This window comes from Mesoplodon mirus (genome assembly GCF_964341445.2).
Source record: "Mesoplodon mirus genome assembly, chromosome: 3".
In the NCBI taxonomy this organism is placed as follows: Eukaryota; Metazoa; Chordata; class Mammalia; order Artiodactyla; family Ziphiidae; genus Mesoplodon; species Mesoplodon mirus.
This window is the reverse complement of record NC_138978.1, coordinates 49,252,101-49,276,805: the sequence shown is the minus strand read 5'-3', so window position 1 is coordinate 49,276,805 and position 24,705 is coordinate 49,252,101. Positions and strand designations below refer to the sequence as shown.

The following is a 24,705-nucleotide window of genomic DNA, read 5'->3' as shown; positions in this document are numbered from 1 at the left end:
ATAAAGTGTGAAATGATGCAGCAACTCATTCAAGGTCACACATTATTAGGGATTAGAACCAGCACCTGGAGCCCTGTCTTTACACTGGGGCCGACTGCAGGGCAGAGAGGAGGCAGAGAAATCCCAAGTGGGGAAGCCTGATAACTAATGGCCAAAGGGCTTCCCAGGTGGCGCAGTGGTTGAGAGTCCGCCTGCCGATGCAGGGCACACGGGTTCGTACCCCAGTCCCGGAAGATCCCGCATGCCGCGGAGCAGCTAGGCCCGTGAGCCATGGCCGCTGAGCCTGCGCGTCCGGAGCCTGTGCTCCGCAACGGGAGAGGCCACAGCAGTGAGAAGCCCACATACCGCAAAAAAAAAAAGAAAAAAAAATAATAATAATGGCCAAAGGAAGAGCTGCAGGAGGGGGCAGGCTCCATTCAGAGGAAGGAGAACACTGAGGGACTGTGGCGGGGACGGGAAAGCAGGAGGAGTGAGGGTGGCTTGGGGGCCGGGTTGGAAGGGCCAGGCCTGACTCTCCTGTTCAGTGAGCTCGCACAGGGTGGAGCAGTGCTCAAGGAGGAAGGGCCTGGCTTTTTGGGGTTCAGCAAACTGGGTTCCAGGACTGCTTGGGCACACCCAGTTCTGTGACCTGGGCAAGTCCTTTTCCTCGTCTGAGCTTCAGTTTCCTCATCTCCTGAGCAGAAAGAGTAAAAGCACGCCTTTTGCCATGCACCGGGGGTTACACGCCCCGCGTCTGGCACTGCACCTAACAGGCACACCTGGTTGTGCAATGCGGGCGTCTAAAAGCCGCTGAGCATCGAAAGCGTAAACACCCACAGGGCGCTCCCGAGCCGACGCTCTGACCCACCCACCGGCGGGCGGCGCCCCGGGATGGGAGGTGGCTGCGCCCCGGGCCTCTGCGCGCTGACCCTTGCCTCCCGCGCCGGGCTCGCTTGAGGGGCGCCCCCCATCCACGGCAGCCTCCGGAGCAAGGCTCGGGGGAGCCGTGGGGCAGCCATGGCGGAGCCCGAGGCCGCGGCCGAGGAGCTGGACGCCCTCATCGACGACCTGGACTACCTCCCCGGCCACTTCCACCTGGAGATGCAGCTGAACTTCGAGCCGCGCTCGCCGGCCTCGCTCCACGCCCGGGATCTGAAGCTGCAGCGGGACGGCCTGCGGCAGGAGCTGGTGCTGGCGGCTGCCACGCAGCGCCCCGCCGTGCGCCACCTCCTGGGCGCCTTCGCCTTCTACCTGGAGGAGCTGGACGAGGCCCGAGAGAGCTTCCTCGAGGTGGCCCGCAAGGACCCGGGCAACCTCAACGCCTGGGCCAATCTGGCGCACGTGTACGGGCGGCTGGGGCAGAAGGAAGAGGAGGAGGCGTGCGCCGCGCGGCTGGCCGGCCTCATGGGCCTGGCGGGGGACCGCGGGGCCACCGGGGACCCCCCGCTCCGCGCCGCGCGCTGCCTGGCCGAGCAGGGCTACGCGCACGGCTTCGACGTGGGCTGCGCCAGCCTAGAGGAGCGGGCGCGGGTGCTGGAGGCCGGCATCGAGCTCTATGACAAGGCGCTGGGCTACGCGCAGCAGGTGGGTGACCCCTCCCCAGGCTGGGAGGGCTGGGGTCGCGGCCCCTAAAGTCTGCAGGGATGCCCCTGGCCTCCAAATTCTCACCGAACCCTGGCCCTTTGGCTTCCGGAATACCGTTCCAGCGTGCCCCTCCCACCTTGGGTCCTAGACCAGGCTTGTAGCTTTTCTCTGCCGGACTAGGGCGTGGCCCCACTTCCCAGCGGGTTAGCCTGCGTAAGTTTCTTTGCTGGCAGTACTGCAAACTCCACACACCAACTCATCCCTCTCACCTTGCTCCTCCCAGCAAGTACCTGTCCCTGCACCTGTCCACACCCACCTAAGTATAAGGCACAGCTCCACATCCCGCCAGAAACAGGCGGCATTCTTGCCTCCTCTCTCCCCCTCACGCACCATAGCCATCAACTCAGACCCCAGATCCTGTCCGCTCCGCCTCCTCATATCTCCAGGGTCTATCCACTCCTCTCCTGCCTCCCCCTGACAGCCCAGCCTCCATCATTCCCTGCCTGGGTTCCTGCCCTCTGGCCTGACCCTTCGGCCTCCTCCTCCACCCTTGCTGCCAGTGTCATGTTGCTCAATCCTTCTGGCCATATCCGTCAGCTGCTTACAACCCCCAGTGACTCCCCACTGCCTGGCACGTAAGTCCCAGGCTCTCCGGTGGGCACTGGAGGCTCTCCGGTGGGCACTGGAGACCCTCCGTGACCTTGCTCTCTGCCTTCCCTCTGCCGTGTTCCCCCTTCCAGCCAGGCTTTTGCCACCGTCTACTTCCCCTTGTTCCCTGTGGGCCAAGTCTCCTTACAACCCACCTTGCCACTCTTTCGGCCTCTTTCGGAGGTGCCCTTTGCTCTACCCTTGCCTGGAAGGTTGTCCTCGCTCTCAGGCATCCACTCCGCTGACTTTTCCAGGCTGGGTCAGGCATCTCCCCTGGGCTCCCACAGCACTGCTCACACTGTCCATTTACAAGTCTGTCTCCCCACCTCAATCTTGAGATCTTCAAGAGTGGGGACAACATCTGTCTGGTTTCCCACTGTAAAGCCAACACCTGGCCAGTGCCTGGACACAGTGGCACTCAGTAAATGCATCTTGAGTGAATGTATGTGTAGCATAGGGCCCAGAGCTAAATAGACAAATGCTAGGTATATTAGATACCCATTGTTTTATGACAAATATCCTCTGAGACTTAGCAGCTTGAAACAATAAGCACTGATTGTCTCAGAGTTTGCGTGCTCAAGAACCCAGGCATGGTTTAGCTGGGTGCCTCTAGGCTGTGGTCTCATCTGAAGGCTTGCTCAGCTGGGGGCGGTGGGGTGGGGGTCTGCTTCCAAGCTCACACTCATGGCTATTGGGAGAATCAGTTCCTCACTGGCTGTTGGCCAGAGGCCTCCCTCAGGTCCTTGCCACAAGGACATCCCATCACTTTTGCTATATTCTCTTCATTAGAAGCAAGTCACTAGGTCTAGCCTCCAGGCAGAGAGAGGGGGTTACACAAGAGCACGAATACCAGGCAGTGGGGATCACTGGGGGCCATTCCAAAGGCTGCCTGCATTGGATGGCAGACAAATGATGTAGAGGCATTATCCTCTTGTTACAGAAGAGGAAATCACAGTTCAGAGAGGTACCATGACTTTTCCTTGAAGGCACAGCATAGGCAGGGTTGAGCTAATAATGATGACTATTTTTTTTCTTTTTTTTTTTGCGGTATGCGGGCCTCTCACTGTTGTGGCCTCTCCCGTTGCAGAGCACAGGCTCCGGACGCGCAGGCTCAGCGGCCATGGCTCACGGGCCCAGCTGCTCCGCGGCATGCGGGATCCTCCCGGGCCGGGGCACGAACCCGTGTCCCCTGCATCGGCAGGCGGACTCTCAACCACTGTGCCACCAGGGAAGCCCAATGATGACTATTTGTGATAGTTAAAAGACAACAAGGCTTCACACATGGGTAGGATGGCTCCATTCACAAAGCCTCTACACACCCCCTTGGAGCCTTTTCCACCAAAGCTTATGGCTCCCCCATAAGAGGAAGTGTGGAGTCAAGACCTCAGGGAATGCTGGGTGGGAGGCACGGACTTGACTTAAGGGGAGCAGGGCAGGGTGGAGGTTAACACGGTAGACTCTGGGTCAGACAGTCCAGGTCCAAATCCCAATTCCCCACACTCTCACCTCCAACTAGTCCATAGCATGACTGAGCTTCCCTTTCTATGAAATGGGGATAACAATAGTACTTGTATCCTAGGATTCCTTATCCGTAAAATGAGGAACAGAGCCTGCACAGAAATAGCAGGATCACAGGTGACCTCTGCCTCTCCTGACCTGGGAGAGCCTCCTCCCCCCTAACCTGTGTGCAGCTCTGGCTATCCCCTGGGGCCAAAAGGAACCCAGGTCTCCTGTTCTAGAGCCTAAGCACAAGGCCCTGAATGCCAGCCGCCCTCAGTGGAAGGCGTGGCCAGCTTGGTGTATGTTGAGTATGGTCACAGTCTCAGAGCAGGGCCTGAAAAGCCCTGGACTGGGAGCCAGGAGTCCTGGGTTCTCATCTCAGCTGCAACCACCCACAGTGGGGCCTTCTCCTGTCTGGGTGGTGGTTTCCCCATCTGTGAAAGTGAGGGAGGGGAGACTGGATGGTCTCTGAGGTCCCTTCCTGCTCTCAGGAGAAGGCTTCCTGGAGGAGGTGAGCAGGGAGGCAAAGTTTTGGGCAGAGGGAAGGAATGGGGGCCAACTCCTCCCTCCCTGCTGCTGGTCTGCCCAGCCACAGTGGGGGTCGCACCGTCCCCTTCAGTGACCGCCCAGAGGAGAGAGTGTCAAGCAGGGCACTGCCCTGTGCTCCAGGGAGGGAGCTGACTGTCTCAGGTGGGAGGTGGCCTGTGCTGTGTCCTTGGGCCTGGCCCAGCGGCTGCTCCCCAGGTCTGCACAGAGTGTCTGTGGTCAGAACCACCCCCCCCCAATCCCAGGAGAAAGTGGGGTTTTGGAGTTCCCCCATTTCATCATCTGAGGATTAAGAGAGATCATGCTTATAAAGTACCTGGCACAGAGTAGATGCTCAAGAAATAGTCGCAATCAGGATGACAATGATGATTTTGTATAGTTAGAGCAGGAGGCTTGGGTTCAAGCACCAAGGTCGCTTATTATTTTGCTGTGTGACTTTGTACAAGTCACTTTTCATCTCTGGCCTCAGTGTCTGCTTTATAAACATTAAACAATAGTGATTTCTGCCTCAGTTTACTATGATTATCCAATCAAATCACGGGATAAAAGTGCCCATAAACTGGTAAATTCTGGGCATGTCTGAGACACACATGCTCAGCATCTTAACATTTATTGAGCACCTACTGTGTGCCAGGCCCTATCATTAAGAACTCCTGCCTTTTAGAAGCTCATGGACAAAGGGAAGAACAAACATTAATTCCTTCAGTAACTAGCCTTCCCTGAGCCCCCTCTCTGGGAGTGGGGGCCAAAGGGGCGTGTCAGAGGTGTGCCTATGACTGGCTGAGGTCACAGGTGTTCATTACATGGCCTGTGCCAGGTGACAATCATCTCTGAGTGCTGTACACCAGAGACCATAGTTTCTGAACCAAAAACAGGACCCCCCCCCACCAGAGGCTGACAAGGGAAGTGCACTTCGAGGACATCAGGACCCGTGTTGGAGTCCGCAGGGACCTGGCAAGTCCAGGTCCTGGGGATAGAGTGACAGTAACTGAACTTCAGAGAGGACACACTTCCTTTCAGCACAAGTGACTGAGGGAGGCTTCTGGAAGAGGCAGTAGTGTACTGGCAGGAATGAGAGGAGGGCAATCCCGGCAGGGGCGTGGTGTGTGCAAAGGTCCTGCGGTGGGGGCTTTAGTGACAACTGAACTGGAGCAGGGGATGAGACCTGGAAAGAGGGCAGCCAGAAGATTCATGGGGAAGAGCACGTGGTGGCCCTGAGGAACTGCTGATGTGGTCTCTGAGGTCTGGTTCCTGCCCTCCTCTCAGCTGCATTTCCTCTTACTTCCCTTGAACCTTACTTCCCAGGGACTCTAAACTTCTCATACTTCTCCAGACATGCTGTGCTGTTTCACAGCTGCCTGTGCAGGAACTTTTCCCTCTGCCTAGAAAGCAAACTCCATCCATCAAAACCCAGCTCAAATGTCACCTCCCCCTTGAAAACCTTCCTTCACACAATGCCCACCTTCACACAGTAATATTCATGAACGCTCTTCTCCGGGTGCCTTGCGGACTTCATCTTAGTCCTCACAAGAACCCCCTGATCCCATTTTACAGATGTGGGAACTGAGGCAGAGCAAGGCTAAGTAACCTGCCCAAGACCACAGAGCTAGTAAGTGGCAGTTGAGTTTACACCACTCTGACTCCAAAGCCTTTGCTCTTTCTGGAGAGGTGGGAGAATTGGGGTGCAATAAGTGTGAAGCAGAGGGCCGGCAGGATGGGGAGGGGAGCCCCTCACACCGGCCACCTCCTGGAAATCTAGAGTGGAAGTGTGGAGAAGTAGAGAGAGGGTTGCCGGGTATAGGGAGTGGTGGGGGGATAGGAAGGATGAGGGCAGAGGTGAAGTCAGCATGGGGTCAGGGAAGGAGGAGTGGGGAGAGCGGAGCAGCCGCTGAGGGGCCTCCAGTTGAGAGGGTCGCCACCCACAGGAGCACAGCTGGGGGTGGGCGGCCAGGAGTCTGACCCACCCGGTGCTGCAGCTCCAGGAGATTTTCCATCCTGAGGGGGCTGGGACTGTCCCAGGCAAGGAGGAGCCCCCGGAGCTCAAAGAATAAAGAGCAGCCAAAGAACCAATGACGGCTGCTCATCTGCTAACGAAAATTACAAGAGAAAACATTACAAAAGTTAGTAATTCAGCCCATAATCCAAAAATAAGCAGCACGTCTGTGTACGAGTGGATGAGTGTCTGTGCCTTCCCTCTCAGCCCTTCGTTCCCTCCCTTTCCTCGTCCTCAAGTTACAAAAATATGATGGGGCAGATTGCTTTATCCGTCATTCCTCCCCACCCCCGTCACCTCTCCACACACACTCACAGATGGATTCTTGGTGGAGTCTCCAGGCTGAGTGGGTATTAGGAGCAAACACTTTGCAGTTAGACACACCCAGTTAAAATTCTGCCTCCATCACCAGGTGGCTACAGACAAGTCACTTCACATCTCTGAGCCTCAGTTTCCTCATCTGCAAGGTGGGATTCTAACATCACCTCACAGGGTTGCTGTGAGGATTAAGCAAGAGACCGTGAAGGGCTCCAGGCAGAGTGTAGATCATGTTGGGGCCCAGCCCCTCACCTTGCCCACCCTCTGGCCACCACAGCCCTCAGCTTTGCTCTATAACAGTGGTTTCTGTCTTGCCCCCTAGAGGGTGAGCCCTCTGTCTTGGGCGACCCTCTATCTCTACCTACCACCCCGTGTCTGGAACGGGGTTGGACACCCAAGAGGGGTTTGTGACTGTTGCTAAATTTAATTTGGTTTTTTAGTCTTTTTTTTTTTAAGTAAGGACTTTATCGACTCTATTCATTTCTTTTTTTTTTCTTTTTTTTTTTAGAAGATGTTGGGGATAGGAGTTTATTAATTAATTAATTTATTTTTGCTGTGTTGGGTCTTCGTTTCTGTGCGAGGGCTTTCTCTAGTTGTGGCAAGCGGGGGCCACTCTTCATCGCGGTGCGCGGGCCTCTCACTATCGCGGCCTCTCTTGCTGCGGAGCACAAGCTCCAGACACGCAGGCTCAGTAGTTGTGGCTCACAGGTCTAGTTGCTCCGCGGCATGTGGGATCCTCCCAGACCAGGGCTCGAACCCGTGTCCCCTGCATTAGCAAGCAGATTCTCAACCACTGCGCCACCAGGGAAGTCCAGTTTTTTAGTCTTAAAATCCCCATTATTTTTCTAAAATAAAGTAACTCGAAATTATATTTCTCTAAAAAAGTAATATCTCTGTCCCAAGCTAACTCAATCATTTGAGTTTCTTCCCCTTTTCCCGGAATATTGTGTGGCTTCACTCACACACACACGTACCTGCACACACACGCACAGATACACACACATGCAGATCCTTCACCCCTGCTGCTGGCCCAGAGCAGGCTCAGGGTGGTAATAGGAAACACCACCACAGTGGGTACCACTGATCCAGCCTGTACGCCAGGCACAGAGCTCAGAATGTTTCATTCATTAGCACATCTGATTTTTATTCAAACCTCACAGACACACTGCCACTGGTATTGTGACTCCCTGTTGCACAGAGAACAGAACAGGCTCAGGGAGGGGACTTGCCCCAGGTGACCGGGTGCACACAGGCCATCCAGGTTTCACCTGGCCTGCTGGGGCGGGCGGGGATGGACCCAGTGCTGGTAGGCCCAGCAGCCGGCCTCACAAACAAACAAAGGTGCAGGCATCCACACAGTCGCCTGGCAGGAAGGACCGACACACACAGACACACACAGCTGTGCCACCAGCGGGGAGGCCAGCCCCAGGACCTGGGAATTCCTCAAGGAGCTGCCCTCCCAACAGCTCTCCGCCTCCCACATGTCCCCCTCTCTCCCCCAGCCTCCCTTTCTCCCTCTCCCCTTCGTCCCCCAGCTCCAAACCCTGACAACTCTGGCACATGGTGCAGGCAGATGCGCTGCTGGGACTGAGGTCAGAGTGTTGGTGTGGGAATCTGCAGGCTGCAGGGATGCCCTGGGTGACCTGGGCTGGCTGTGTAACCTCTCTGAGGGTCCATGTCTCCCTCTGTGAAATGTGGACAGTGGAACCAGCCTGGCAGGGGTGTGGGAGGAGGAACTGGGGTCATGGAGGGAAAGCCCAGCCCCAGCGAGCTTTGATGGACACATCCTTCTCATCCTCATCCCCTGATGGGGCTGCCAGGACTCCTTCTAAGTGAGCCCCCACCCTCTTTCTGCTTCCTCCCACTTCCTCCTGCCCCTTCCTGAGCTCGCCCTCAGCCCAGCCCAGCCCAGAACCAACTTTGGGAAAAGAACAATGACATCGGGGAAGACCCCACTCAAAGCCAGGGGTCAGGATTTGGGTTCCTGCCTCAGCCCTGCCCCGACTGGCTGTGGGACAGTGGGCAAGTCCTCTGTGGATGGTGGACATGTCCTCCTCTGTCACTGGACTAAGGTGGTGGCCAGAGTGATTTCAGGGACAGGAAGGACTTTGATAATAGAGAAGTGGGGGAAGGAATGAACCTCCTGGCAGAAGAAAACATATAAACACACAGAGGGAGGTAGGAAACCACAGGTTGGGGAATGTCAGGCATGGTGTTTTGAGGACTTTAGAGTTGATCTCCAACTTTTGAGATCATGGGCAGGGTTTCTCCTCCCATGGTGATTGCAAACACACACACACCCAGCTCCACAAATCTGAGTGGTTTGATTTGGATGATGCTGGACAATGAGCTAGGGACTGTGCACTTGTGTGCTTTTCACAGATTATCTCACTTGCTCCTCCTAGAAATGCTGGGGAATCAGAACTGTTATTGACCCCATTCTACAGATGAGCAAACTGAGGCTCAGAGAGCTGTAGCAACTTGCTCAAGGGCACACAGCCATGAGTGGCTGGCTGGAACTGAACTCAGTTCTCTCCGACATAAAGCCCAGGCTGAGGGACAGGTTTCCTGATACTCTAGCCCCAGCCTTCTGATGGCCTCGGTGCTGCTCACATTTGCATAGCAGCACCTTCTGAATTTGCTGCTGGCTTCTTTCCCTCCACACCTGGCAATTTTGGGAACTGGGTCTCCCCTCCTTATTGATACAGGACACCAGAGCCAAAGTTGCCTGTAGCATCATCTGACCCAACTGCCTTCTTCACAGGAGGAAAGATAGAGTGTGTTAAGGGTGCACACAGCCCGGACCCATGGGAGGGGCTGAGAAAATGCAGGACTTCTTCAGACCTACCCGGGGCCAGAGCTGGATTTGTACCCAGGACTGGACAGGGTCCCTTTTCTCTAGGGACCATGGAATAGAGAAGTGGCTCTACTCAGTCCTGCGAGTCTGTGGAACCAGTGCAAAGCAAAGCTGGCTCACAGAGTCTGCATCTGCGTGACAGACCTAGGACCAGAAAGGGGGTGACAATGGGGAGCTGCAGTCGATCTGCTCCACTCTTAAAATCCACAAAGACCATGCAGGGAACCCAGCCAGGGCTGAATAGGTGACTCACCACCATGGCACAGCACCCACCCCCCCAATCCCCCCTACCCAGTCGCACTGATCACTCCCACCCATGTGCCTGTGACACAGGCAAACCCAGTCGATCATCCCTGCTTATAGATGCGGAAGCTGAGGCCCAGGCTGGGCCAGCGGACTTTCAAGGAGCCCTGGAGGAGGTAGAGGCAGGGGTGGGACTCCAATCTCAACCCTCTGTTTACTCCCCACCCCCACCGAGGCAGGAGCTGGATGAGGAGAAACCCCTGCCCAGCCTTTCTGGGGCAGACCCCCAAGGGTGCCAGGCCAGCCAGGTGGGCTGGGGCTGGGGCTCTGCATGCAGAGCCCGAGGCTGCTCTGTGTCATCACAGAGGACATTCCAGTTGAGCAGGAAGAGCATGGTCCTGAGACCTGTCACCTGGTGACTTTTATTTCTGCAACATCAGCCTTCACAGACAGAGTCAGCCTGACGAGGTGGAAAGAACAGGGGCACTGGAGGGAGGCAGGTCTGAACTTGAATCCTGGCACTTCCCCCTGGGCTGTGGGGCTGGCCGGGCGGCTTTTCTCTTAGCCTCTGTTTCCTGTAAAAGGTGGAGGATACATTACACCTCCTCGGGCTGCTGTGTGGGTGGATTCAGTGCCATGATGCACGAAAGTGCCCAGTGGACAGTTGATGGTTGAGAAATGTTCATTCTCTTTCCTCCTTCTCATCCCCCCTCCCCTGAAAGAGAATCAGTCATCTTTCAGGAACTGACTCTGACACACAGAATACAACGTCCACAGGGGCAGAGTTCAAACTGCAAGGCAAGCATTTTCCTTAAGAACCAATAAGGTCTCTGTATAGCCTATGCAGACACATATAGATTCATAAACCATTAGCATATTGAGATCTTCTATTGAAATCCTCTAAAATAGCTAAGCCCTGCAACATTTCCTTCTGTGGGGACCACCTTTTGAAGTAAATGGAGTAGCCAGCTGAGACCCATCCTTATATCTGCCAAGTTAACACAAACCTGCTCTGTGATGTCTAATCCCAATCCTGATATTCTCTGTAGGTACTGCCAGATCACCCACCTTTGTCAGTTACCCACCTAGCTGTAGCAGCGTGGATCTTCAGGCTTCCAGAGGATCACAACGGCTGATCCTTTTGCTCATTTAAAAAGAGATGCACTGGCCTGCCATTTTCACCTGGCTCTCTCCAGTGCTAGACTCTAGTGCAGTGGTTCTATCAGATTCCCAGGTGCTGCTGATGCGGCTGGTCGGGGGACCCCACTTCGAGGACCACTCATCTGGGGTAGTCAGGTGCAGGAACTCTGAGGCTAAGCTGCTGGGTCCCCAGCTCTGCTACCTTCTAGCTCTGCGACTCTGGGCCACAGGTGCCTCTTCTGTAAAACTGGGATAATCGTAGTCCCTACCTCCTAGGTAACCCCGGAGTTAACACATGTAAATTATGTGCCTGGTACATAGTAAGTGCTCAATAAAATGCACTATTATTAGTATAGCTAAAAAAGCAGCATTTCCAGGTCTCAGTCCAGGCTTTCACACTGGCTGTGTGTCATCTTTGAGGATGTCTTCTCACCTCAGTGTTCCCATCTGTACTAGAGGGGTGATGATAACCCACTCTACATTCCACAAAGGGCTTTCTGAGGATCATGTGGCATCGGTGTGAGTGCACTTTGTAAATGGTAAGCACTGTACAAACACTTGCAGCGAGGTGTTGTGGGAGTAACATGCACTTGAAGTCAGAGACCTGGCCCGAAATATCAGGTGAAGTAGGCACGTCTCTGCCTCTTTGAGCCTCCGTTTCCCCATCTCTATAATGAGGGAAATACCGGTGAGGGCCTCAGAGGAGCTGGGAGATGTCCTGAGAACCCCTTGCCTGAAGTCGGTGCCTCATCTCACCCTCAGCTAGTACCAGGATCTAACCAGCTACTTAAGGGCAGTGCTGGTGCCTGGGCCTTGCCAGCTTGAAGCCTCGGCAGGCTCACGCTCTGGCCAGTGCCCCCTCATAGACCCCAGTACCCCCAGCTCACGGGGTCCTGATGAGGATGAACAACAGAAAAGGTGGGGTGTCCTGCCAAAGCCCACACGGGGAGGCCCTCAGTCAATATTCCTCTCCTGGCAGAGGTCCTGTCAGCCCCTCCCAGGCTGCCTCCAAATATATTGCCTCTGGGAGCGATCAACTCTGGAAGTGAATTCCTTGCAGCCATAAGAGGTTTCACAGCAACTTCATTCTCCAGGAGAGAGGAGGGGAGGGGGTAGTCAGAGGCCTGTTTAATTTAATTTAGCATACCGTGGCTTGCCAGGTTGCCCCTGGTAACAGCTTCAGCTGCTGCTTCAGTTACAACTAGAAGGATTTTTAAAGAGACAGCCCATTTTAGTACCAGAATTGCACAGCAAAATGTATGGTCTCTCTCTCCTAGCTCCATCACAGGGATGGAGGATTGGAACCCAAACACAGTGAGGCTTCAAACTATGTCTGTTTATACCATTAACTCCATTCCTGATTCGCAACCCCATAAGCCCTCCTGCAAATGTTACTCTTAAGTGGGATCTGAGGAGGGGCTACATTTGGGATTTGTCATAGAGATATCACTCAGCTAACTACTTCTCTGAAAATCAGTTTTAGTCTTCAAGTAGAAGGGAAGGAGGAGAGTTAACCTTTAGGAGTTGCCCCTGCAATTTAGGCACTCTGCCACCAGGTGGTAGTATTGCTTACTTAGTGCAAACCATAACCAGGCTTGACTTACTCAAGACTATCAGAATGGTGGTGAAACCACTGGGTTTTAAGTCCTGATACTAACCAGTGTGTGACCCTGAGCAAGCTGCTTCACCTCTGTGGTCTCAGTGTTCTCAGAGACATAATAAGGGGATTGATTGATCAAGATAACTGAGTGCTGTGGACAGGCTTTGGGCTAGGACTAGGAAGGCATGAGTTTATGTCCCAACTCTGTCATGTACTAACTGTGTGATTTGGACACATAACTTAATTTCTTGCATCTTGAATACCAAACAAGAAAGTGGAGGGTTTCCCTGGTGGCGCAGTGGTTGAGGGTCCGCCTGCCGATGCAGGAGATACGGGTTCGTGCCCCGGTCTGGGAAGATCCCACATGCCGCGGAGCGGCTGGGCCCGTGAGCCATGGCCGATGAGCCTGCGCTTCCGGAGCCTGTGCTCCGCAACAGGAGAGGCCACAACAGTGAGAGGCCCGCATACCGCAAAACAAACAAACAAACAAACAAACAAAAAAAGAAAGTGGCTACGAACCAGGGAGAGCCCTGAGGACAACACACTGCTCTTCAACACTGGGGACTTGTGGACCCCACGGGGCATGTGAAGCCCTAGGAGCACAGTGGGGGGGGGTGGAGAGGTGGAGAGTGGGGTGAGGCAGGATAGCCCCAGACTCCAGAGGCTGGGACCTCGATGCCCCACCTAGAACTGAAATAAGGCAAAGCAGCCTCCTAGACACGCCTAACCCTGCACGTTTCTAACCCAAACCAAGAGAAAGGGGGCAAACGTTTATGGAGATTTATGGGCACGGTCTCCAGGCTGGTCACTGCCTCACAATGCCCCTTTGCAGGTAAGGACACAGCCTCTGAGGGGTAACACATCCACCCAGGGTCACCCCCCTCTTGTGGCCAGACCTGTTGGCCACCCGAGCCTTTTCTCTCTGCACTGCAGCCCTCCCCTAGTCTAGGATAAATGCTGTCACTTGTGGTCACATCTCCTTGTCAGGAGCCTGAAAGGGGGAGCAAGTTCTGTGTCTCCCCACCATGACTCAGTCTGGCCAACCTCAAAGCAGGCATGGGGCCAGAGGTCACGAGATCACAGCCACAGGCAACCAGGGAGACTGAGGCACACGTGCCTTTGGTCCTTCACACAGACAGGTGCTGACATTATGTCAAGGTCCTTGGCCAGCTTGGCCCACAGTAGGTGCCCCATTAATCTGAGTCCTCTTCCCATGTCCCAGGTCCCATGCAGGTGCAGCAGGTAAGATCATCTGACAGCCCATCCAGCTTTTTGCTTTGGCCATTGCGCTCTCGAGGATACCCTTTAATCCTTGGGTCCCGCCGCTCTCCCCTCCAGACAGCCCTGTTCCCGGCCAAGCCCCCATACACGTATTCCAACCTAAGTAACAGGATGACCCTTCAAGGTGATATGGATGCAAAAACACACCGGATCCTGGCACTCCCCACCTCTAACCCCTTCTATGCCTCCCTATTGCCTTGCAGATGACTTCCAGGTCCTGAGCCTGACACTCAGGGGCTCCTCCTGATGTTCCCCTGCTGGTTCATCCCCTCGCCCCTTACAACTGGGGTTCTAGCCGCTCCGGGCTGCATGCAGCCCCCAACACACCTGCTCGCTCATCTCTGAGGTTTTGCACATGATGTGCCCTCCATCTGATGCCTTCTCTCACTGTATCCACCTGGTTGGTTCCTACTTGTCCCTGAGAACCCTGCTCCAGCACGTCCTCCTCTAGAAGTCTTGGGGGTCCCCCTGGATCATGTAGGAAACCTCCTCCCATAGCCCCTGGTGTTCCTTCTGCTCTAATTTTGTTTTTGGATTTCCTGCCAGACCTGGCTTGGGTCGGCGTTCAAGACACTCCCCTACGGGCAATCACACTGCTCACTGAGATCTACTCACAGGTCCCCCTTCCTCTCTTCCTCTGAACCGTCCAAGGCCACCCCAGAGCAGTCGCAGCCTAACTTGGTAACGTTGGGTCCCGCCACACCCCAGTCATACTCACCGTGCCCCATGCTCCCCAGCTGCCCACTCGTGTCCTTTCTGAGCCCCCCGTCTGGAATGCCCTTGTCCCCCACCTCACCCTCTCAAATACCACTGCTATTCAAGGCCCACCTTACAGCCCATCCTCTATGAGACCTTCTCAGAATCTTCTGGCTGGAAGTGGCCTCTTCATCTTGCGGCATTTGTCTGCATCCCCCCTCAGCCTTGATCAAACCCTGCTTCATATTATAGTTATGGGTAAGCCAGTGTAATGAGGGGAGCAAGGGCTTTGGAGACTAACAAATGGGGTTCAAATCCCAGTTCTGACACTTGCATGCTGTGTGACCTTGGGCAAGTCATTTTGCCTCTCTGAACTTCAATATATGCCTCTGTAAAATGGGATGACACCTACCTCATAGGTTGTTGTGAGACTGAGATGATGAGGGTCAGGATCCTGGCACATGGCAGGCGCTCCTTCAAACCCCATTATTTATGGTCTCCCCAACCGAGTTGTGAGCCCATGTGGGCCAGGGTGCAGGTCCCATTCAGTGCCACAGCTCCATAGCACCCAACACATCATAGTTGGCCCTCACCGTAGACGCCTCACACCATAGAAATGCTTGCTGGACTGAATGCTTCATCCTAGCTGCTGAGGGTGGGGTGGAGGGATAATAGGGGCCCTGAGCTGAGAAGGCCTCTGTGGGTGGCGGGTGGTGAGTGAGTGCAGAATGGAGCCTGGAGATCAACCACAGGAGCTGAATGTGGAGGGAGGGGCTGGAGCCTGAGGCAGAGCCGCTGATACGCACTGGGGGTTTTATTGGTTTTCATTAAAATTCTTTCCCAAGGCAGGAGCAGCTACTCCCATAAATAACGGCATAAATATTTTATCTGGTGCCCAAGTCAGTCTAAACGCACAGCAGAGTTGGCAAGAAAAACAATGGGAAAACAGTTCAGGGTGGGGTCCTGGGCTTCAGCTGAACTCACTAACATGCCCAAAGGGGCTTTCTCAGGAAGGTGCAAGCTGAGGAATGGCACCAAAGGGGAGAAGCGGGGGAGAGAGAAGGTGACTGGTGGAGTGTGGGCCCTGCAGTAGGGGTGGATCCAGGGCACAGGTCGGGGTGCCAAGGGGAGAGGAGCTTAGCCTGGAAGGCAAGACGGGAGGGAAGGAAATGGATGCCACGCCTGCTCTGTGATGGACACCTTGCTCGGGGCGTTCACACAGGTCATCTTGTCAAATCCTCTGTGGTCACAGAAGTGAAGTGACTCGCCCAAGGTCACCCAGCCAGCCAGTGGCAGAGCCAGGACTATGACCAAGAGTGTACTTGCTGCTTCTCAGGGTTCAGGGAAAGCATGGGAGTCTATGAACCATGTCCCAAATGCTTCAAGAGCAGCAGCACAAGCCATTCTCTGCTTCCCTAGATCCCAAAGGAGGAAAAAAGGGGCTGGTACTTCACCATGGCAACGCTCTTCATCAGGTCAGGCTACGGGTTGGGGATGGGATGGTGGGGATGGTGGGGAGGGACAGGGAGAGATGGGGCCTGGAAGCCAGGGGAGAAATGGCTGAGCCCATCTGCGTGGCAAGGGCTCCCCGAGTTCCCCTCCCTGCCCACTGGCCTGGGGAGGACTCGCGGCACCCTGGGGACGGCTGGGAGGGTGCTGACCAGCCGTGTCCCCTTCTCTGCCACAGGTTAGATGGCATCTTCCTGGAGCTGGGCAGCGAGGAGCAGAAGAGGTTGCCGGCCTTCAACCGCACGCTGGCCCTGCTCCGGCAAGTCCTCAAGTCCTCGGATCCCCACCACCAAGGCAGGACCCGTGGGGACGGGTGGGAGAGGAGCCTCTGCCCCGCCCTCCCTGCACCCGCCACCAGCCCTGCCAGTCTTGTCACTGTCCCCACCTCTAGCACTGTTTCGCTGTCCCTCACCCTCTGTCTCATCCACTCCCTTGTTCACCTCAGGGAGCTCGCACACCTCGCACACGTGAATGGGCGCCTGCAGATCACTCCAGGTGCACGTGTCCAGGCCTGTCTGTGACTGAAAGTGTAAGAGACAGAGTTCTCGCCATTGCAGCCTCTTTTCCCCATTTTGTGGTGGGAGGAGGGAAGGCTGTTCTGGAGGGGAGTCGAGTCCTTTTTCCACAGGGACCAGAGCTCCAGAGCTGGGGAGAGCTGGAGTCAGAGAGCGGGGTGTCCCGCGTGACACAGTAAACACAGCAAGCACTGAAGCTGTTCATCCCTCCGCTCACACGTCCCTCTCCCCACCCTTGTTTCTCTCGGTCCCTGGCTGGCCCACAGTGATTTCATGCCACTTCCCCTCCCTTTGTCTTCCTGGGGGCTGACACCTGGGGTGGCACTGGCCCCCTGCCTCCTCGTGGCTCCCCTCCCTCTATCCACCCCGCTGCTGCCTGAGACCCCTCTCCCGGCCTCACCCTCAGCTCTGGCCTGGTGCTACCTCGGGATGCTGCTGGAGAGGAAGGACACCTTCTCCATCACCCCCATGGGCATCCATGACTGCGGGTTTTCAGGGACCGACCCCCTGGACTGCTTTGGCAAGGTATGTGCCCCCGGCCACAGAAGCTCTCCGAACCCGGATTGAGACTGACACCTCAGCCTCCTCTCCTGGAGCCCGCTGCTTCTCTGGGTGTCGACCCCACCTCCCTGCCTTACTCAGGAAGTGTGCTTACTCCAGACCTTTCTCTCCATCCCAAACAAAGCCAAAGTGCTCCCTTGTCCTCTTGGCCTATGAGTCAGACCCTCTCCACTTCCCTAGGCCTGTCTTCTAAGCTAGTCACGATTTCCCAGATACACCTTCAGGCCTTTCCCCTTCACACCCCTGGGGGCAAAGTGGAAAGAAGACGAGGTTAGCTGGGGTCTGGATGCCAGCTCTGCCCATAGGCCCTGTGACCCTAAAACAAGTCACTTCCATCTCGGGACCTCTTTATCTGTTAATTATGTGATCTGTCCACCATCTAGGCTATTGAGAGACTGAAAGGAGGTAGTGGATGAAACTGTTCACTGTAAACTGTAAAGTGCTGTTCAAGCCTTATTCTTGGCACCTCGTTTCTGTGGCAGTTTCCACACTTAGCTCAGTTTTTGAAGACTTTCCTGGAGGCCAGGGACCCTGTGATTTTCGTTCCCCTTGCGGCCAGCACGACGCTCTGCCCGGGGCACGTTCCTAGCATTTGCTGGTCAGTAATGAGCAATTTCTTGGTGAGAGATCTTAGTGAGAGCAGAGCATAAACACTGGTTCACGTGTGTTCCGAGAGTTGTGTCCAATTTAACGCACTGCCTTTGCCCCTCCTCGGGAACCTATTCTGTGCTGGGCACAGAGGTGGACAGATGGGGCCCCTGCCCTGTAGGAGTTCACCGTCTCAGGGGCAGCAACAAACACAAGGCAGGCAGCTGTCAGTAACAATATAGGGGTGGTGGTGGGGGAAGTGCTGTGCCCAGCTAGAAACACTGTGTGAGTCTGGGGGAGGTAGAGGCTGATTCTGGCCCCTCCCCCTACCTGCCCCAGGAAAATGGGGGCACACACAGCGACGTGTCTGAGGAAGAGGGGTTTGCCTGGGGTCTGGAGGGATTCACTGGACATGTCCCGTGAACATGGCAGAGAGTATGGCAGTGAGTCAGGCTCTCAGGAGTTGAGTGCCAGTGAGCTGTGCCCAAAGTGTTGGGTCCCAAGATGTGGTGGATATGAGGAATAAGATCTTTGGGGTAATATGGCTTTACTGAGAGAAGGGGTTCCAGTTCTGGCAAACAGCCAGGCAAATGGTTTGCTCTTACCTCTTCCCTTACCCAGGCCATTGAGATTGCCAAGGACCAACCCCCCATCCTGAATCACCTGGCCAAAATCTTCCACTTCCTCGGAAAGCAGGATATGGCCATTGGTACCTGCAACATGGCCCTGGACATCCTACGAGATCCGGAGCTCAACTGGCCGGCGTACTGCACAAGGGCTAAGGTGAGTCTACCCGCAGCTCCACCCCATCCTGCCATCCAGAATCAGAGAACAAGGGCCAAGACCCTGTGGCCAGAGCCCAGAGGTCAGGGAGGCTTCATGGTGGAAGGGAGCTTAGGTGTCATCAAGGCTCACAGTTTGTGTTCTCTAAGATTGTTGAGTGAGAGGATGAAGGAGCTTCCCACCCACTGCTCATCCCTTCTGCAATGACCTGGCCAACAACCTGCCAGCCTCCTCTTTGATTAGAACCTTAGGCAGTCATACTGACCTGGGTGGGATTCTGGCCTCTCCACTCATCACTGTGGGACTTGGGGCAAGCCACTTACCCCTCCAAACCTCCATTCCCAAATCTGGAAGATACGGATAATAACATCTATCTTAAAAGGTTGTCAGGGGGCTTCCCTGGTGGCGCAGTGGTTGAGAGTCCGCCTGCCGATGCAGGGGACACGGGTTCGTGCCCCGGTCCGGGAAGATCCCACATGCCGCGGAGTGGCTGGGCCCGTGAGCCATGGCCGCTGAGCCTGCGCGTCCGGAGCCTGTGCTCCACAACGGGAGAGGCCACAACAATGAGAGGCCCGCATACCTCAAAAAAAAAAAAAGGTTGTCAGAAGACTAAGTGAAGTAACATCTAAAGCAGGTGCCTGGAGCATGGGAGGTACTTGTGAAAGGCAGAGGGTATGTTGGAGGAAGTCTGATGTCATAGATCAGAGCTCTGGCTCTCAACGCCGCTGGCCTCGGTTCAAATCCCACAGCACCGCTTACACGCTACGGGACTGTAGACAGAATACTGTTGCCCAAAGTCCGAGCCCCAGTTTCTTCTTCTATAGACTGGAGGTGATTGTACCTGCCTCACAAAGTTGTTATGAGAATTAAATTAGACTCCTGTGTAAAACTCAGTACTGACCACATAGTAGGAGTTCATATGTGGTTGAGCAGTATTATTAGGTATATTTTTAACTGGCTCACTGTCGCTTGAGGCAGTCCACTATTGTCACTGAGCTCAGCAGATTACTCATTTAACTGAGAGCTGCCTGCCTCTGGCTTCCCCCTCCTGGTCCCAGATCTGCCCTCTGGAGCCCCTACAGAGCCCATCTGCTTGGGGACAAAGAGCTGGAGCTCTGAGTTCACTTTGCTCCAGGCTGGACAGCCTTCTCCACTACCTTTCATGGGACATGATGGCGAATCTGCTCCCTTGGTCTTGGTCTGTATGACATAATCATTTTGCCAGCAGGTACTAGACAGTCAGTTCCTTCATGGCAGTTGATGTGGTCATTATCAATAGTAGTGATATTACTCATGATTGATAGTAAATAATAACACCTTTCTATAACACTCTGCATTTCACCCAGCACTTTCAACTTTTTTTTTTTTTTTTTTGCGGTACGCGGGCCTCTCACTGTTGTGGCCTCTCCCGTTGAGGAGCACAGGCTCCGGACGCGCAGGCTCAGCGGCCATGGCTCACGGGCCCAGCCACTCTGCGCCATGTGGGATCCTCCCGGACCGGGGCACGAGCCCATGTCCCCTGCATCGGCAGGCGGACTCTCAACCACTGCGCCACCAGGGAAGCCCTTCCACCCAGCACTTTCATATTCATGGCCTGATTGAATTCTCGCAAGATCCTGTGAGAGGCCAAACGTGTGTCATTTTACTAATGAGGCAACAGAGAGGCAGTGACCTTCCCGGGGTCCTGCATTCCGTTAGGGGGAATCCAAACCTCACTCTCCTCACGCCATCACAGGTTGGCCTGTAGCGTATGCTCGCTGTCTCCCTGTAGCTCCAAAGATCACACTTACTACTCAGATGACCAGACTGGCACCAGGATGGGGGCAGGGCGTAGTGAGGAGGAAGGAACAGAAGGGACGGGAACTCATCTGTGTAAAAGCCTCAGTTCCTGCTGTGACCCTAAGGCCCTACCTGGCCCATGACCTTGACCCACCCCGGCTCAGCTCCCTCCCTCCCAGCCACACTGGGGTCCTTGCAGCTCCTGAGGCATGATCTTGCCTCGGGGCCTCTGCCTAGAATGCTCTTCTCCCAAATATCCAGTTGGCTTCATCCCTCACTTCCTGGAGGGCTTGAAGAAAAGGCGGAGCTGCTAGCAGCCATCTTCTTGAAAATGTCAGCTTCTCACCAACATTTTGTGTCCTCCTGCCTTTGTTTGTTTTTCCTTTTTAGCACTTATCACTCCTTAACACACTATTTGCTGATTTATCATGTTTATTGTCTCTCCCCCCAGTTGAAATACACGCTCCACGAGGGCAGGGAATTTTGTCATTTTGCTCTCTACTATATATCCTCAGTTCCTGGAACGTAGCAGGCTCTTGATGAATATTTGTTGAAAGAATGAATGAATGAACTGAGCACCTACCATGTGCTAGGTCCTGGCTAGAACATATTCTCTCCATTGTCATGGTAACTCTCCAAGGAAGATCTTAGTGTACTGGTTTTTCAGATAATAAAGAGGGGGAGGGGCTGGAATTCAGCCAAGTTCAATTGGCTCCAAAGCCAGAGCTTCCCACTCCCACCCCACCCCCACCTCACTCACGAAGCTGTCTTAGAACCAGAGCCCACCAATGGCTATAAAGCATTAATACCTTCAACGACAATGACCCCCTTTTTCTTACTTCCTCCTTCTCCACACCTTCCCTACCCTTCCTGAGCCTCTAGATTTTCTAAATGCTCCAAATAGATGTGGGGAAAAAGGGAGGAAGTGGTGATGAAAGCAAGGGTCTGGAATCATTTGTAATTTGATGCTTGTAAGCTGGGGCCACCTGCCATTCTTCCCACACTACTTGCTTACACAGACTCTCACAAAATCGGTGCTGCCATCCCATCTCAAATAACCCCCTCCCCTAGTCACCTCTATTTCATCACCCTGTTTATTTTTTCATAGCACTTGTCACCACTTGAAGTGGTACCACGTACTTGTTTATGATCATCTCCCCTACTAGAATTTCTGCCAGGGCAGGGACCTCCTCTGTCTTATCACCACTGTACCCCAGTACCTAGCACAGGGCCTGGCATATGGTGGGCACTCAATACATATTTGTTGAATGAATGAGTGAATGAATGAATGGCTCTTACTTCATCCAACGCCCTTCATTGTACAGAGAGGGGTCAGTGTACTAAGGCCCAGAAAGCGGAGTGGCTAGCCCAAACTGGCACAGGACTAGGACCTCAGACTCCCGAGTTCCAGTCACAGGGGCTTTCCACTGCACCACAGAACCTCCCTGAGTTGCTGTTAAGAAAAAAAACTTTATTTAGGATAGAAAAGAGGGCAAGGGTCCTTGCTTGGAGCATCTTCCCTGAGCTGACTCTCTGTGGGCAGATCCACGTCAGAGCCTACCTGCATGACCTGGAGCGAAGCAAGATGGGGCTCGGGGGCATGCCTGACAGGAACCACCTGGCCTGCGCCAAGGCCGACCTCGAGGAGGTGGTCAAGGTGTGCCCAGGCCTCAAGACCTACCTGAACATCGGCCAGGTAAGGTAGCCTCTTGGCTAGGGGGGCCAATAGCTGACTAAAAACCTATTAACTCTCTGCCAGGCCAGGCCCGGGCACTGAGGACACAGGGAGGAACGCGGGGCATCCCCAGGCCTGATAACAGTACCTGCCTCCTACTGCATTGGTGAGGATTATAGGAGATGATGCACCTACAGCGTCCAGAACAGGGCCCAGTTCTTTCTAAGAACTCAGAAAGTGTGGGCCATTATTCTGTATCCTTCTGTGCCTTCCGTGTGCACGGAATGACTACCAGAATCATATCTTATGTATGAGAACACTGAGGCCCAGAGATTGCCCCGCTCAAGGTTATATGGCTGAGAGCGCTGGGGCTGGAACTGGAATCAGAGTACTGTCTCCTTTGCCAGGAGAGGGGCACCAAAATTTGCGATGAATAATTGTCGAGGGAGGGAGGGTGGGAATGAATGCGTGGAATTTTTAAAACAGCAAGTGTGGGAAAGGAATGAACGGGGAGCAGCGACGGCAGGGGAGAAAGGCTCACCCCGAAGCCCCCACCCCAGGTCTACTACTACATGGGCGTGGACGCTGTGCAGGAGCAGCTGGCGGTGGATGAGGCGGCGCTGAACCAGGCACTGGTCTTCCTGGCCAAGGCCGGCGAGTCAGAGCTGGGCGCCACGCTGCCCGAGCTGCAGCTGTTGCGCGGCAAGTGCCTGCGCATCAAAGGCGAGGAGGCCAACGCGGCGGCCTGCTTCAAGCGCGCTGTGGAGCTGGACGACGCGGGCTCCAGCCACACCGAGGGCTTCGGCTGCCTGCTCGAGGCGCTGCTGGCGCAGTGGAGCCAGGCGCAGCTCAGCGACGGCGAGCTGGGCAGCGAGGTGGACGCGTGGCTGAGCTGCGCCCAGGACAAGTACCCGGCGGCGCGCCTGCGCCAGGAGCTGCAGCGCGTGTGGCGCAGCCACACGGGCGAGATGCTGGGGCTGGCCCGGGCGTTAGTGGCACAGGGACGGCCGGCGCTGGTGCGGCTGCTCTTCGAGACCATGGAACGCGAGGGCGCCGGCCCACGGCGGGGTCGCTGCGCGTTCTCCTACGGAGGTCCCTGAGGCCCCGCCCTGTTGAGGCCCCGCCCACAAGTGATGGGACCTGGTCGGGGAGCTGCACACCGGCTTTCACTGCCGTAAACTGGTGGGTACGGGGAGCCCATCAGATTCTCTTTGGGGAATTGGAATGGAAACGTTAGGACCCTAGGACGGTTTGACGTGCCCACGGAGGCAAAAGGGCCTGATTCAGCTGGGGCAGACGCGAGGGGCCACTGGGAAACTGTGAATTGAAGGACCAAATTGTACAAATATGCAGAAAAAATAATATGGAGCCTCCCAAGAGATACAGAAGATAATTGCCTCCATTTTGGTGGCTTTCTAATACCCAAGAGCCTGTCTTTGGATTCCGTGAGCCACGCTCTATCCTTATAATAAGGCCCCCTTTACTTAGGTTGACTGGAGTAGGTCTCAGGTCCTGCCTCCAGAGAGGCCGTGGCTAGAGAAGAGGGCACAGCTGCCAAGGAGCAAGTAAGGGAAGGGCGGTAGTCTACACCTGGCAGCTCAGGGCTCTTTCCTGCCTCTCTAACAGCCTTCCAGCAGGCCTCATCCTTGGCCAGCTTGGTCTGAAAGGCCCTCAAACTCCCTGAAATAAAGCCCATCAGTAGTACCTTTGCTTGAGTTCTCTGTTCTTGGGGGAAAGTAGGGGCACCACCCAAGGAAGTGCCAACTGCCCCCAATCTCAAACCTTCTACAAAAGAGTGAAGAAAATCTTGGAATTTTACACTCTTGGAATCATAGTCATAGAATCTTAGGTGTGGAATTTTATTGTCAGAGACTTAGGCTCTGATTGCCAGCAGAACAGCCAAGCTGGATTCTTGTGGTCCTACTTACTTACAAGAGCTAATTTAACCTAAAATTCCAAATCAAGTGCTTTCCAGACTGCAAGAATGCTGGTTGTACGTAACTGCAATGCCAAGACCCCCTTAACGGTTTGTGATTTATTTTTCACTTTCCCCCTTTTTTAAAAAAAAGTTATACTCACTGCTTTGTTCATTTTCCTGATGCTCAGACTGTACCAAGGATAGGCCAGCACCCCTGCATCGCCTCTCATGTCCCCAATGACAGATGGAGAACAGACCGAAAAGTGCAATCCCTAGAGATCATGCACCCGGATCTCTCATTGTGCACATGGGAAGACTGAGAGCCCTGGAAGGGAAGTAGCTTGCTCAAAGTCACACTTCCTAGCCTCCCCACCCCTGTCCCTCCAACTTACTCTCAGCATTTTTCAGGTTTGGAAAAATACTAATAAACTGGTAACACTGAAGCATTAAGTGTTTACATGTTAAGGGTTTACGTGTCACCTGTCACCTGGGGCACTCTGATATCCATTGGGATAATGCTGTCGTTCCAGGCACCTGTGAAATCCAGACAGTGAGGCCACCCTAAGGCCCCTGAATTCCACCTCAGGGCTCATCATGGCTCACTACTTCAGGTGGTGACTTTCTTTCCCTCCTTCCTTCCTCTCATCTCCATTGCAGGAGAGTCCAGGAGGTGACTGGACAGCAGGTAGCATACACAGCCCTGTCCACTTCTCCCCCATCCCTTCTCCACCCATGGCTGTGACCTGTGACCTTCCCTATGACAGGAACCCATCTCTTTCGTCTCCTGCTTCCCCAGACAGACAAACTGAATTCAAGGTGGTTTATTGGCAAAGTTGGGAAGTTGGTGAGGTTCGTCCCTTCCCCAGGCTTCCTAGTTTGTTTCCTTCCTTGCTTTTCCTGTCCTCAAGGTCATGCATTTCTCCCCCCACTCCTGCCAGACCTTTTCAATAAAGCTTCTTTCTGATAATCTCATTCACAGAATCATATAAATG

The 24,705-nt window shown here is 54.6% G+C and overlaps 1 protein-coding gene across 1 annotated transcript; it reads left to right on the top strand.

The window, feature by feature from the left end:
• Positions 1-667: 667 nt before the first annotated feature.
• Positions 668-24,647, top strand: TTC22 (tetratricopeptide repeat domain 22). The gene is made up of 7 exons (XM_082612924.1): positions 668-1,563; positions 15,805-15,860; positions 16,073-16,197; positions 16,816-16,934; positions 18,180-18,341; positions 21,664-21,816; positions 22,356-24,647. Exons 1-7 carry the CDS (start codon positions 997-999, stop codon positions 22,893-22,895), a joined length of 1,722 nt encoding a protein of 573 aa, XP_082469050.1. The 5' UTR covers positions 668-996; the 3' UTR covers positions 22,896-24,647.
• The last annotated feature ends 58 nt before the right edge of the window (positions 24,648-24,705 follow it).

Coding starts and splice junctions, on each gene's coding strand:
- TTC22 (XM_082612924.1), top strand. CDS start 997: ATGGCGGAGCCCGAGGCCGCGGCCGAGGAGCTGGACGCCCTCATCGAC. Junction 15,861..16,072: donor ATGGCAACGCTCTTCATCAG/GTCAGGCTACGG, acceptor TCTCTGCCACAG/GTTAGATGGCATCTTCCTGG. Junction 16,198..16,815: donor CCACCACCAAGGCAGGACCC/GTGGGGACGGGT, acceptor CCTCACCCTCAG/CTCTGGCCTGGTGCTACCTC.